Source organism: Mesocricetus auratus, unplaced genomic scaffold (genome assembly GCF_017639785.1).
Source record: "Mesocricetus auratus isolate SY011 unplaced genomic scaffold, BCM_Maur_2.0 Super-Scaffold_100004, whole genome shotgun sequence".
Classification (NCBI taxonomy): domain Eukaryota; kingdom Metazoa; phylum Chordata; class Mammalia; order Rodentia; family Cricetidae; genus Mesocricetus; species Mesocricetus auratus.
Genome location: NW_024429189.1, coordinates 86,676,022 through 86,690,781, shown reverse-complemented (window position 1 = coordinate 86,690,781; position 14,760 = coordinate 86,676,022). Strand labels below are relative to the sequence as shown.

The following is a 14,760-nucleotide window of genomic DNA, read 5'->3' as shown; positions in this document are numbered from 1 at the left end:
GCTGCAGCCACCAGAGAGAGCACTACTGTACAAAAAGCCACATTTCACCCCTGAAGCTTGCTTGTTTCTTATTCCTAAGCCCCTCTGCTATTTGGTGAGCTTAGAGATAGAAGTCCCAGTAAAGAGTTCTTCTGAATGACAGGGTGTGGTGGGATGGCTGCTTCAGCACCTCCTGTAGAGAACGTAATACCAAATCTGATTTCCCCTCCTATAGGAACAGCTTGAGAACTATGACTTCACCAAGTTCCACTCGCTGAAGCCCAAGCTGATCGAGGCCGTGGACAACATGCTGAGCAACAAGATCTCATCCCTGATGAGCCTCATCAGCCAGGAAGAGATGAACATGCCCACGCAGATGGTGCAGGGCGGTGCCTTTGATGGCACCTCAGAAGGGCCCTTCAACCAGGGCTATGGGGAGGGGGCCAAGGAGGGTGCTGATGAGGAAGAGTGGGTCGTGGCTAAAGACAAGCCCGTGTATGATGAACTCTTTTATACGCTGTCACCCATCAATGGCAAGATATCAGGTGTCAATGCCAAGAAGGAAATGGTGACCTCCAAGCTGCCCAACAGTGTCCTGGGCAAGATCTGGAAGCTGGCCGACTGTGATTGCGATGGCATGCTGGATGAGGAGGAGTTTGCACTGGCCAAACACCTCATCAAGATCAAGTTGGATGGCTACGAGCTGCCGAACAGCCTTCCCCTACACCTGGTGCCCCCCTCTCACAGGAAGTCCCTGCCGAAGGCTGACTGAGGGTGCACTGGGGTGGGAGAGGAGGGAGTGTCTGGGCCTGAAGTCTGCTATGCCGCTGACTTGCTGAATGCCCTTGGCCAAGGTTCTGTCCTCTCCACATCTCAGTTTCCTCATATGTAGGGTGGGGAGGGGCAGACACTGGATACTAGATGAGGTCCTTTTACCTCTAAAATCCCTAAGTTTCTATCAAAATATTTCTATCTAAATATTGAGAAGAGTACTATATATGGAGATTAAAAGTCTAAGAAGAAAAAGAAATTATCCAAAGAAAAATGCAGGTGTGGACACAGTCTGGGGAACTCAGGGAGTGATCTGAGGACTGACAGGAGTCTTCAAAGCAATTTGTTACCATGAACCTCTCAGTCCTTCAGAGGGCACTGAGAAGCAGCAAAAATGACAGAGGGCTTCTGCTCTCTGTAGACTGATACCAAAGAGAAGACTCCTAGTACCCAGGTCTGAAAGAGGGTGGGCAAGTCTGAGTGCACCCATTCCTCCTGAGTCCCCAGCTGAGTAGGCAGCCAAGCTTTGTCCCAGCACCCGGTGCATGACCCTGCCAAGATTCCCTCCAGCAAAGCTGGGTTCAGTTGGGAATTTGGAATTCACAACCTCTGTCAGCCCCTGGCAAGACCTCATGTTGAAGTCTGAGGATTGGCTTTTCTTTTCAGTGCATGCAATATGTTGCAGCAAACTCAATAATTTATCAGCCTTAAGAAAAGAGACAGTTCCCACCTGTCACTAAGTGTGCCCTTCGACCACTGAATGTTCTCCAGGCTTTTTGGTAGGTGACAGAAAGTAGCAGAATTTAAGTTCAACAAAGTTATATCTTGAATTGTGTAGTCCTAGAGACTTTGGACCCAGATAGAGAGAGACTAGCCCAGTCTAGAGCTATTGATTGATTTTTAAGGAAAAACATGCATTTTATTGTGTGTGCCCAACTGTGTTTTCCTCACAAGAAGCTTTTCTATAGAAATCTGTGTGTAATACCTTTTCTTCCAGGCTAGTGTGCTTCCCATCAGGAGTGCCTGTCTGGGGCCCGGACTGGTCTGCGCAACCCCCTCCACTGGCTCTTCAGTGTTCCAAGCCCCTGAGTGACTCTGGCCCACTCGTTCAGGGCACAGCTGTTGAGTACTCTCACCCTCACTTATGCAGTAGGGGTCGCAGCACAGCAGTGACTCTTGGCCCAGCCCTGACAGTACCAGAAATGAATGAATCTGAACAGTGCCCTGAATCTTCAGAAAAACATACTCCCACCCCTAATTCCCTGCCTCTGGCAACCTCACAGTCAGAACTGTAGATTGAAGAGAAAATGCTAAAAGTTCACGTCCATTATCCCAGTACTTGGGGGGCTGATGCAGGAGAATTACCACGAGTCTGAAACCCAAGCTACATTGTTAGTTTCATGGCAGTCTGCTTCAAAACCAGGGAGAATTCTTATGTCACCATCCACACTTCCTATGTCACTTTCTAAATGACAGTTTTAAGAGAAACATGGTGTGCATTTTACTTTGAATGAACATGTTTTGATTAGTGGGACACAAAGGGGAATGTTTGATCCTGGGGCTGTAACTGAAGCAGGCATTTCTGTGGTATGAGGACCCTGGTGTCTAATGGGTGGTGATGCCTGGGAGGATTCTTTCCCAATTGTCTTGCTGCTTTTTCTCTGCACAGTTGTCATATATCTGCATAAATATAATCACAAATGTATGACTCATGGATGTCTCTAAAGTGCATCTGTATATTCTATGTAGATGTGACCAAGTTGCTTCTATACAGAGCCTCAGAGGAGGACTTTCTAGGGACAGCAGGCAAAGATTTCTGGGATCTCCCTCCTCATGCATCTCTACCTTCTGCTGGGAGAAGCCTAGCAGCTGAGTCTCACCCTTCTCTGACCTGGTGATGTTACTGAAGAAAAAGAAATCATGGGTCTACTTTCCATAATATTCTCTTGTTCATCATGATACGTTTACCAGAAGGAAAACACCAGAGATGGTGACCAAATGAAAGATTGTGTCTCCCCAGAACCAACACAAAGTTCCTAGACTGTTCAAAACACCCCTCCCCACACCACAAATCTGCTCACTCTGACTGCATTGCCCCTCCCTCGTGTGAGTTTTCTGCATGTCACAGAAACACTTGACAGACCTCAGTTTCTAGGAGGGAAAGTTTAAATTTGCCAACTGTTTTGAGAGAATTCAGCTCAGAGAAACATATAAACGTACATTCAGCTGGCTCCGTTGTTGTGGGCCTGAGGTGAGGCAGAATATCATAGCAGCAGGAGTACATGGCAGCCAAGAAGAGAGGGAAGGAGACGCAAGACAAGAGACATACACAAAGGCATGCCTCAGTGACCCTGCGTCCTTACCATCCATTCATCTTCATCCATGGGTAGAGTCAGAACCGTTATGGTCCAGTCACCACTCTGTTGACCAAGCCTTCAGTACACTTCAAATCCAAACCACAGACCACATCACCCTAGTTTCCAAAGAAGCCACCTCAGAGTGTTTACACACAGGAGGAAAGGTGAAAGTGTGTTGTCTGTGACTACGCAACTACATGCTCTCCCTGGTTCCAAAGACCATGTTTGTAACCATTACATGTCACTGGATCACGGAACACTCTGCAGGTGAGGGGAAGGGAGCACTTCAGCTAGGTCCTGACGTCCTCGCCTACCAGTGAAGTCCTGCTGGGCCCAAGGAGAAGGAAACTACTTGGCCATGTGGACATACCCCAGCTCATGGGGTAGGCAGATGGCCCGACAGTATCACCTCATGCTTCAATACAACAGCAAGACCCCAGTATGGGGAGCCTGAGTTTATTCAAGTAACCCAGGGCCCAATTCAAGACTGTGTTAGATTATATAGTATTTGGCAACAGTAAATATACAATGCCTATATTTTTTAAAATCTTATTTAAAAGTGTTGATCCACATGGCTCTGGCTTCTTATAACTGTGCCCACTTCTCAAGAGGAAAGTGGTCCTTTGGATCCATTTTGAAAGGAGATGTAAGAGTCCAGAGAGGTATGCCTCTTCTCCATGCCATCCCTGTGACCCCAATTCCTCCTGGGGAATCATCTCTGGGGAAGAGGTCTCTCAGTGGGTCTCATCACTGGGGACAAAGACTCACCTGAGAGAGGTTGAAAGTGCAGGCTGAAGGGACTGTGGGGATGGGTACCGCTGGGCTGTGGGGTGGGACAATGCTGAGCACACTCCTGAGATACAGACCTCGCTCACATACTGCAGGCATGCTCCACCTGCACAGACACCATGTACCTTTGTGATGGTGCCAACATGGACTGCCATTCAGCACTGCATATTTCTTACAGTCTCACCCAAAACCAGGATGGATCCTGTTTAGCCTAAGCCGAAGTATTTCATCTCCCCTAGACAGAAACACCAATTTTCCCAATTCAATCCTGAAGAACCCCCACTCCAGCACTTAGGAAGGTGTTCCATATTCCCTCTTCTCTGGAACTGTAATGTAAAGCAGGGTCCTTATTGGTACATCGCTATAAATGACATTGAGAGGAGGGGGTTAGGGGAGGAGGTTGGGCTGGCAGAAAAGAGGCATTGAGCAAGGCATAGGAAACCTAGATCTGCAGTGACGTCATTTGGGATTAGCATTCTGAAGTCCTGTTCCTGCTAGGTTGTTTTTCAGTTATGGATCAGTACACTCCATCTGTATCACTCAATCCAGCTCACATAGAAAATGCAGTCACTTGGCAAAGATTCCAAACAGCATTGACCTTTTCACCAAGGGCTTACTTATTCACAACCAAAAAGGAGCTGGTCCTTGTACAGGGGGAGGTGTGGGGAGGAGAGCAGTCCTCTAGTCTTAATCCAACAAGTTCTTTTTTAAAGATTTATTTATTTTTATTATTTTTATTTTATGTGTACAGGCACTTGCCTGTATGTATGCGCACTGCATGAGTACCTGGTGCCTGCAGACGCCAGAAGAGGGCACCAGATGCTCTGGAACTGGAGTTGCAGATGGCTGTAAGTCACATGTGCTGGAAACTGAACCCAGGTTCTCTGGAAGGGTGGCCAGTGCCCTTAACCACTGAGCCACCCCGCTAGCCCCACATCCAACAACTAAACAGTCACCTCTGCTTAACCCTATCAATGGCATCATACAGCTGTCTGCCCTCAACCTCATATCACACAAACCCAGAGGGGCGAAGGACTTTTCTGAAAGCTTTCCCTTACAGATGAGACCGGGCACCTTCAGCATGGAATGGCTGAAGGTGAGACTTCCCCTACCAAACAGGAACTGGGCCTGAAAAACTGATGTCTCTTCCAGAATCTTCCATGGGACTGACCATGCATGGTCTGGGGCTCCAGGCAGGCCATGCAGAGGGTGGTAAGCTCCCTCCTGTGCTGCAGTCAGAGAAAGAATGAGCTCCTGCCCTGGGGGTTACACACAACTAAACTTGGGCCATAGTCTCTGAGATGTCTGTATAAATGTCCTTGGAGGCTCTGGGAATGGGTACAGGGAGGTGTCCCTGTAGCCAAGGCTTGTAAAAAGAGAGATCAGGGCCTCTGACAGGCAGCATCTAAAAGGGGATTGTTGCTTGCAGGGGAGCTGTGAGAGGGAGTCACCCCCCACTGCTTCCCTGGGTACCCTCACGATTCATCTGTCACTGACTGTCTCCTCAGTGCTTGGTTGAGCTGAGCTTGTGGCCCAGATCTGGTCAGAGCCTGGGAAGCTGGAACACAGGACGTTATGGCTCCCTGTGGCTGTTCTCGGGCTAGAGAGGGGCTGACAGTCAGTTTGCTCCTTCCATCATCCTAGGATGGGGTGTGGAAGAGGAAGTGAGTCCCCACTTTCAGCCAGACTTCAGCATCCTGCGGTGTTCTCACCAGAGCCAGCAAGGTCATCCCTGCCAACAAGGGAGGCAGCCAGGGAATGGGGTATGGAATGAGGGAGGAGACCCCTGAGCAATGAGCCTAGAGCATTCTTGAGCCACCCCCTCCTGCCTGGGCTCCTCCCTGCAGCAGGTGGGAGGACAATGCTGCCTGTGTGCCATTACCCCTGACAGGCAGCAAAGGGGAGGGGCACACTGCTGTCCCAGCTCCAGCCTGACCTTTCTGGTTGCCTCTCTCCCTCACTCCACAGGCCCTGCTATCCTGTGTCTCCATCTGACAGCGGGGCCTCCTAGCAAGAACCCAGCCATCAACTGCCCAGGTGAGCAGCCCCTGACTTCCTTCTGCCTGCCAAAGTTAAGACAAAGAATGGGGGCCAATGGCTGTGGTTCAGATAAGGATCTGGAAAGTTAGGGTGTGGGGTGACTCTGAATCATTCAAACCATCAGTCAGGCTTCTTACCCACTTAGGCTCCAACCCATAATTCCTGTCCTTCATGGGGACAAGTGGCAAGGCCCGCCTCGGGCTTCTGACAGGAGGTTCATCTGTGCTCACAGTGCTCCCTAGCCTCCATGCCCCCCATCTCCAGACACAGGGAAGTGTCCAGTTGCCAATCACCCTCAGAGAGCTATAGGTCCATAGGCTGGTTGTCCCTTCAACCCTCCAGTTCCTCAGCAGCAGTGTCCCTGAGGAGGAGACCCAGGCCTGCAGCTCAGCCCTGCTGAGTCCAAGTTTGGCCATGGACTCTGAGTATGAGATTGGCCATGTCCGCAAGCTCCAGGCTCAGCATGCACAGATGCAGGAGAAGACCTTCACCAAGTGGATCAACAACGTCTTCCGACTGGGCCGGGTAAGTATGGCCTGGGTGCCTCTAGTTCTGGCCAGTGACCTGGGGGCCTGCTCTGGGATCCCCTGCCTGTAGCTGTTCTGGCATGCACCTTGGGGGCTTTAAAATGGGGTGGGCAGGAGATGCCAGGCTGGCCCCACCTCTGTCCCAATCCACTCACCAGGTGGGTATCAGGATCCAGAACCTGTACACAGAGCTTGCTGACGGTGTCCACCTACTGCGGCTGTTGGAGCTTATCTCTGGGGAGGCTCTGCCAACACCCAGCCCAGGCTGCCTGCGTGTGCACTTCCTGGAGAACAACAGCCACGCACTGGCCTTCCTCAGGGCCAAGGTTTGTTCTGGGAAGGGGTGTCTGGGTGGACAGCTGGGCAAGCAGCAAGCAGAGGTCATCATATGAGGGCTAGGCTTCAGCAGAGCAGGAGGTCTGGGCCTGACTACCAGAGGTGTAGCCGAGGCTGGCAGCAAAGTCCTCCTTGCACAGTGCACTTGACCTAGGGAGCCACCAGCTGTCCACAGCATGAACAATCAATGTCCCTGTGAGGACCGAAAACGTGCTGGTCTAATAAGGGAGGATTGCAGGGTTCTTCGCCGAAAGACTCAGAGCTCTTAACCTCCTTTCTTAAACCTGACATGTAAATCCAGAATGATTTACCAGGCAGGATCCATGGTCAGCCAAGTAGCAGAGCCCGGGTGTATGTGTGTCCACAAGAGGCTGACATAGAGAAGGGCTTCAGGAGGGCACCAGAGTTACCTGGAAAGAGACAAGCCAAAGAGATGGTCATTAAAAAGAGGCAAGAGTTCCCATGGCAAAGGGGCCTCATGGCCAGTGCCACTGGGCTATGCAAGGTCCTTTTATATTGGTGAGCTGGCCTTGGGTACTGAAGATGTGAGAGAGTTGTGAAGCGGTAGAGCTGGTCCAAGCTGGGCTGAGGCTAAGTGTGTATGACTCCTATGTCCTGATGGAAGTGACATACGGCACCCTGGAATCTGGAAGCAAAGGGGGACAAAAGCCATTGGAGGGAGAGCAGCTGTGGTTCCCCAGCACTCAGAGGACCAGAAAGCCAGGCCCTGTTCAGATCCAGGGACAATGGCCCTGTGAGCCAGTTATCCCCTGCAGAAATCTAGGATGGCTGTGAGCACTGCAGCTCTTTTGAGCTTGTTGTTTTAGACAGGTCACATTGCAGCCTAGCCTGCTAAACTCCTGTATCATACACCGGCCTTAAATCTTGACCCTCCTACCTCCACATCCCAAATGCTGGGATTGCAGGACTATAGCTCCACACCCAGCTCCTTTATGAGTTTTGTTATATAGCAGGTCACTAATTATTGTGGAGGTGACATTCTCAAGACATCCAAGGCAACTGTACTCAAGACTGGACAAGCGAGTTGGCCCAATCTCAGCTAAACCACAGAGTTAATTGTTGAGCAATTCCTAGGTTGGGTGTGGCGGTTCACATCATTAATCCCAGCGCAAAAGAAGCTGAGGCAGGAAGATTTCAAGTTGGGGCTAACCTGGGCAACATAGAATACTAACTGGATGTGTGTTATCTCAACATGCATACGCATATGTAAACACACACCACAACGACACTAAAGTCTGAATATTTCCTCCTATCACAAGTTCACTGATCAGCCGATACTGCTAACCCCAGAGCTGGGAGAATTGACTCTGGGGAGCTGGAAGGAACAGATGTGTGCTCCTTTAGCCAGGTGTCTATCTGCAGCTGAGGTGAATACAAAGGGATGAGTGGGCCAGGGAGAGAGGGAAGTGTTAGGTGCATTCCTCAGAGATCTGTGAGGTGCAGCAGAGTGCACCCACAATGCCTAGTGAAATTCCACAATGGCTAAAGACCAGCTCACAGCTGTTCTGGTCTTACAGGACATCTCTCCTTTCTTAGTTCATTCAACTCACTGTTGCTACCTGGTATACGCCAGTAATAAAGTTCTACTAAGAACTGAGGATGTGTTGGAGAGCAGAACCCCCACCCCCACCACAGGAGTAGTGGTGGACATTAGGTGTTTGTATAGCCGAAGATGGGAGCAGATGTATGTTTAGGTGGGAAGGAAAATGCATGGTTTCAACTCCAAATAAGATGGTTGGAGTAGACCATGTTGACAAAGAACACCAAACTAGAGGCCTATAGGAAGAATGGGGAAAAATCATGTAGACATCTGATGGGGTAATATATTCAGACAGCCTAGACAGCCAGCCTGTGCAAGGGCCATAAGGGCTGTGTTAGAATCAGGCACTGGGGATGCCACAAGCAGAGCCAGAGTCCTGATCTCAGAGCTCTTCTGCCATGGGGCTGCATGATTTGGCAGAGAAGATGGAGCCAGAGGGTACCAAGCAGATCCTGTGAGACCCTGCTGTATCTGTCCTGAATTAACCAGTCCTCTTCTCTAAGGGACAAGATCTAGACTGTTTGCTCAAATGCAAATTCTTGGGCCTCAACTCTAGAGGATCTGGCTGGGTGGAGTTGGGGACTTCTAATAGTTAGAATGGAGATGAAATACTGACTGAGGTTTGGGGGTGATCCAAGGACCCAGCCACCCCCTTGAGATTGGGCATTGGGAGAAGGCAGACACTGGCTGTTGTCTGTTTAGCTCATTGAGAACTCTCATTTGCAGCCCCATGTATAAGGGTTCATTACCCAGGCTAGTTTACCTGCTTAGAGACTTGAACCAATGTCCCAACTATTGAAAAAGCCATCCCTTTGCTGGCATTGTCCAATGCATGCTCCCCTTGGAGGATCTCTGGCCGCAGGAGGCTGGGTTCCAGGACCCTCCCATCTCCTGGACTCCAAGTTTCTGGGAAACACAGGCTCTATGACTTATCCCAGTCAACCATGCTCACAGGTGCCCATACCCTTCATCGGGCCAGAGAACATTGTGGATGGAGACCAGTCACTCATCCTGGGACTCATCTGGGTCATCATTCTCCGTTTCCAGATCTCCCAAATCTCCTTGGACAGGGTATGTCTCCCTCTCCAGTACCTCATGGCCTAGCCCAGCCCTGGCTTCACCTCAGACCCCTCGAGACAAAGTAGTTCCACCCATGTTAATGATCCCACAGCAGACCTTGGTGTTCACTAAATAAACATTCACTCTTCATCTAAGAGCAGTTGTCAGGTCTAAAATAAGACCTGGAGTCAGGGCTTCAGACTGACAGGAGACAAGTCACTCACTGGTGAGTGCCAGAGTGGCTGGCCACCACCCACTTCTGGTCATCGTCTGTTGTTTGGCACTGAATCCCTGCCACCCTCGCCGCACCATAGTGCACCAGTAGAGGAAATTGGAGGCTTGTGAAGCCCAGGATCTTGAAGACCACTGAGACAGTGTTTTCATGATCTCCATCTTTTCCTATCCCTCCTTTCCCCCTCCACCTGGGTCAGAAAATACAAGCAGAATGTCCATTTATCTATCAAGTTTCTGTTTTATGATTTTCAAAGCACCACCCCCAGTTCCACGCCAGTGGGCTGGGCAAGACAAGCTGGAGAGTGAGACATGAACCCCTCAAAACTCACCATCTAAAGGCCCACAAATTGGCTCTCTGGGCAAAGGCCCTTGCTGATAAGCCTGATGACCTGAGTTCGGTTCCCAGAGCCGTCTGCAGTCACCTCAGGCCTTCTCCCTGATTAGCTGAGACCCAGACAGTGTCCTAGCTTCTCTTACACACCTCACTGGCACCACCAGAGGAAATTAAACATAAAGAGACTCCAGCTCAGTGGTGTGTGAAGGTGTATAAATACCAACGGTAACTGCCACAGAGAAGAGATATCTGAGGTTAAAAAAAAAACCTGGTCCCTGGCCTACAGAAAGCCTGGGTGACAGGAGTGAGGGGAGGCCCACTTTGTATTCAGTTCTGTTAGCTCCATGGCTGGCCCATCAGAAGGGCTGATGGTTAGTGAAAAGAGCAGACACACAATTACTCTTCAGGAATTAGCTTTATTAGGAAAGGCCTTGAGGTAAGAAAGCATGAGAAATAAATATACCAAACATAGTACTAAATATAGCACATTATACTAAAAATACCATGATAGGGCATTAATGGAAAATAAGAGACTTTCATTTAAAACCTGGGGTGTTAGACCACAGGCCTGTTCCTTAGATCCCACAGCCTGAATCAGGCCACACCTCCTTCTGCTCCCTCTGGGACAGAGCTAAGAAATAACCCAGGCTATGACTTAACAGCTCTCAATGTATGATTCGTGACTCCTTGTGTTCCTGGTCACATATGCTATACTTAACTAAGTCACACGTTGTCAGTCTTCCACCATCCCTAAAAGGTTCTATTTTAAAAAATCAGACCTTTCCCTTGTCCTGGGGGTCTGTTCGAGACCCGTCAGGAAGACTGCATGGGGATTTAATCCAAAGATGAAGGCTCTATCTGAAGAGGCTCCTCTGACCTTCCCTACCATCCTTTCACAGAAGGTCTCTGTGTGACCCTGTCATTGTCCCCACACTCCCATATCTCCCTGTAGCTCTCATTTTCACTCTTTTGAGGGGGTTGTTTTTGTTTGTTTGTTTGTTTGTTTTGTTTGTTTTGAGACAGGGTTTCTCTGTAGTTTTGTAGCCAGTCCTGGTACTAGCTTTATAGACCAGGTTGGCCTGGAACTCATAGAGAGTTCCTGCGTCTGCCTCCAGAGTGCTGGGATTAAAGGCATGCGCCACGACCACCTGGCCTTTCATTTTCACTCTTAATAAAGCTCCTATGCAGGCTTCAAAGCCTTTCCCTGGTTACAGCCTGCAGGCTCTGATGCCTTCCACCCCCCCACACACACATTGACCACACTGCCCTGTTCTGCCAGGAGGAGTTTGGGGCCAGTGCAGCTTTGCTGTCTGCTAAGGAAGCCCTGCTGGCATGGTGCCAGCGGAAGACAGCAAGCTACACCAATGTGACCATCACTGACTTCTCCAGCAGCTGGAGTGATGGGCTTGGCTTTAATGCCCTCCTCCACGCTCACAGGTACCCAAAAGCCTCCATCCTCTCAGCCCAGAGCCCTAGGGCTGGAACGTTACCTGCTCTTCCACACACCCTCTGCACCCAGGGGCCTGGAAAGAGAAGGACAAGGGAGGCCATAAATGGAGAGTGCCTGGTCTCATCCCTGTTCTGGGCCTGCCCCTCCTCCTTCCCTTAGGGGCCAGAGTCGGCAGCTTTGCCTTTGACCCAGGCCTCCTCTGCTTCCTGTGCTCTGTCTTTCCTGTCCTCTAGCTAGTGTCTGCTCTTTGGGGGATGCCCCCCTACACCGTGTGTCCCAGCCCCTCTGCCACATTAACCCTCCTTCCTATCAAGTCTATGCTCCAGTGTGAGGCTGGCAGAACTATCAGAAGAAAACATTGTCACAATAAGCAGCGATGGCTAATGGAAACCAAAGCAGGCCATTCTTCTGAGGAACCTTCCTGCCCTCTGCTCAGGCCAGACCTGCTGGACTATGCCTCTCTGAGTCTGGATCACCCTCTGCACAACCTCTCCTCTGCCTTCCGAGTGGCTGAGCAGGAGCTAGGCATCGTGCAGCTGCTGGACCCCGAGGACGTGGCGGCCCTGCATCCAGATGAGCGCTCCATCATGACCTATGTGTCCCTGTACTACCACTGTTTCTCCCGCCTGCACCAGGGGCGGACAGCCCAGAGGAGGCTGGCTAAGGTTGGTGAGAAGGGGACAGGTCTGCCTGACTGTCCCTATGTCTTACTGGCTCGCTTCTCTGTGCCCCATGTGTGACATGGAGGTGACCACTCCTGCGTGATGGCAGGCTGTTTGAGTGTCCAAGGGAGTGTTAGTAGCTACCTAGCATGGTCCCTGGCACACACGAGAAGCCAGGGGAGCAGTGACCCTTTCTTGCCATCTTCCTCCACTGCCCTCAAAAACCGTTTAGCTCCTAATGGGATTAAAAGGCTTAGAGAGCTAAATCTTCAAGGGCAGGCCTAGAAGAGGCTCTGTTGAGCAGGCACTGCACTGAGTCCATGCTTCTGGGGGGCTCTCTCACACTATGGATGCGATGGCAGAGTCTGAGACCTGGAAGGGCTGTCCTCAGGGTTAGTGTCCTGATGTTGGGGTGGGGTCAAGCACTGGGAGCTGATTTAGGGGGTGGGGGCACAGGGAAGAAGGAGTGAGAAGGCTGAGGGAAGAATGGCCTTCAGGACCTCAGCCTACAAATAAGACTGAAGGGGCAAAATTCGATGGAGGAAGGTAAGGCGTGGTCTCGGCCCAGTTGTGGAGAGAGTACTGCAGACTCGTGGGTCTGAGTGTACCATGTCCCTGCCACTCTGTGGAGTGTGAGGGGGTTATTTTTGTGCGTCCTCAGCCGAGAGAAGGAGAGCCAGTCTCCTGGACAACTCTGCCTGGCACTTAGCACCCAGCGGTGGGGCTTTCATTCTGAGGCCCACCCCAGGTGCAGCCTGACCAGGGTTCTGCCCTCCACCAGATCCTGCTGCAACTCCGGGAGACAGAGGTACTGCAAGCTCAATACGAGCAGCTGGTGGCTGACCTGCTCTACTGGATCGGAGAGAAGCAGATGCAGCTAGAGGCTCGGGACTTCCCAGACTCACTGCCTGCCATGCGCCAGCTACTGGCAGCCTTTGCCTCCTTCCATGCCCAGGAAAAGCCACCTCGGCTGCAGCAGCGAGGAACCATAGAGGCCCTGCTCTTCCAGCTGCAGACAACACTCCGAGCCCAAAACCGAAAGCCGTACCTCCCTCGATCGGGCCTGGGCCCTGCAGAACTGGCTCAGCGCTGGGCAGACCTAGAGAGGGCAGAGGCCTCCAGGAACCAGGCCATGCAGCACAGGCTGCTACAGTTAGAGCGGCTGGACACCCTGGCCCGCCGCTTCCAGGGCAAGGCAGCCCTCCGGGAAAGCTTTTTAAATGAGACAGCGCAGATGCTAGACCAGGCCCGAGACTCCCTCGTCAACCCAGCCGCAGGGGAGGCAGCCACTCAGAGGCTGCTCATGTTGGAAGCTAGCATCCTGCCCCAGGAAGGGCGCTTCCAGGCCTTGGGCGAGATTGCAGACATCCTGCAGCAGGAACAGTATCACAGCTGGGCAGATGTGGCCCGCAGGTGAGCTCCAAGCAAATAAACCCATTCTCACTGCAAGCTAAAGCCTCCCCACAATGCACAGAAGAGTGTGTGTGGGGTAGTCTGTGGCCTCAGGGTCCCTGCTAAGGAGATAATCCCATAAATGCACAAATTCACACCAGGTGTAATTTACACACTGTGGTAAAGCATTGGTCTTTCGGGTTAGCCTCTCATTAGTCAGCAGACTCACCAAACTGGCATTTATTTAATGTCTGCTGTATCCCTACACACTATCATCAAACATTTAGCAGTGCTGTGGGCAAGCAAAACTCTCTTCCCTCCTGAAGCTTAAAGCATTCTCAAAGAAAATAAGAAAGAAAATAAATCAATTAAGTATGTGAAAGCAGTTTTAAAAAGTAAGGGCTGGGGCCAGGCGTTGGTGATACACACCTTTAATCCCAGCACTCAGGAGGCAGAGACAGGTGGATCTCTGTGCTAGGCCAGCCAGAGCTACCTAGTGAGACTGACTCTGTCTCAAAAACAAACGAAAAACTACGATCCGGAGTCTACCTCAGTGGTAGCATATGTGAAGCATGCACAAAGCCCTTGGTTCAGTTCTCAGGAGAGAGACAGACAGAAAGACTGAGACAGAGAGACAAAGAGAGACAGAGAGACAGAGACACACACAGAGAGAGAACATGGGACTATAAGAGGCCAAGGCAGGAGGATGCCAGTTGGCTTTTGATCAAATATCAGAAAGAAATGAGCGAGCTGGTCGTGTATATATGGGGGCAGACTGTCCTGAGAGAGAGAATGGCAAGAACAGCACCCCAACGTAGTTACAGTGGAGGGGGTGGCTAAGTGACCAAGTCACAGACGAGGGAGAGGGGTGGAGGTCAAGCTGGGCCTTAAATCGTAAAGCAAACGCATTTTGGTTGATTTTTTTTCTTTTCCTCAGAAAGCTAGGAAATCAGGGTCTTGAGCAGGAGTGACACACTGTAAGCTGTGTGCCTTTGACCACCCGAATGCTGTGCTTGGGCAGGTTGAAGCGGTAAAGGCTGACGTAAAGAGCCCACTGTGAAGCCGGCGTAGAACCCTGGGTGGGAAGCAGCGGGGTGACGGAAAGTGCTGGCATTCTGAATGTGACTTTCTATTTTGCTTTCGAGGCAGGGTCTCACAGAGACAGAACTCACTATATAGACCAGGCTGGACTCAAAACTGGCAATTCGGCCTCTGCTCTTTTGTCCAGGGATTACAAGAGTGAACTGAGCCGGTATAGTTTTAGTACCT

General features: G+C 50.9%; 2 protein-coding genes across 2 annotated transcripts in view; both read left to right on the top strand.

Annotated features, from left to right (window-relative positions):
- The window catches only part of Ehd4 (EH domain containing 4), a 67,539-nt gene extending 65,077 nt beyond the window's left edge, over positions 1 to 2,462 (top strand). The window contains exon 6 of the mRNA XM_005064702.4: positions 215 to 2,462. Coding sequence (XP_005064759.1) covers positions 215 to 751 — 537 coding nt within the window. The 3' untranslated portion in view covers positions 752 to 2,462. The remainder of the gene's footprint in view (positions 1 to 214) is intronic.
- A 3,854-nt stretch (positions 2,463 to 6,316) lies between these two features.
- Positions 6,317 to 14,760, top strand: part of Sptbn5 (spectrin beta, non-erythrocytic 5) — a 43,517-nt gene continuing 35,073 nt past the window's right edge. Inside the window, 6 exon segments of the mRNA XM_040746083.1 lie at positions 6,317 to 6,461; positions 6,622 to 6,789; positions 9,315 to 9,431; positions 11,267 to 11,424; positions 11,874 to 12,102; positions 12,881 to 13,512. Of these exon segments, the coding sequence (XP_040602017.1) occupies positions 6,351 to 6,461; positions 6,622 to 6,789; positions 9,315 to 9,431; positions 11,267 to 11,424; positions 11,874 to 12,102; positions 12,881 to 13,512 (1,415 nt within the window). The 5' untranslated portion in view covers positions 6,317 to 6,350.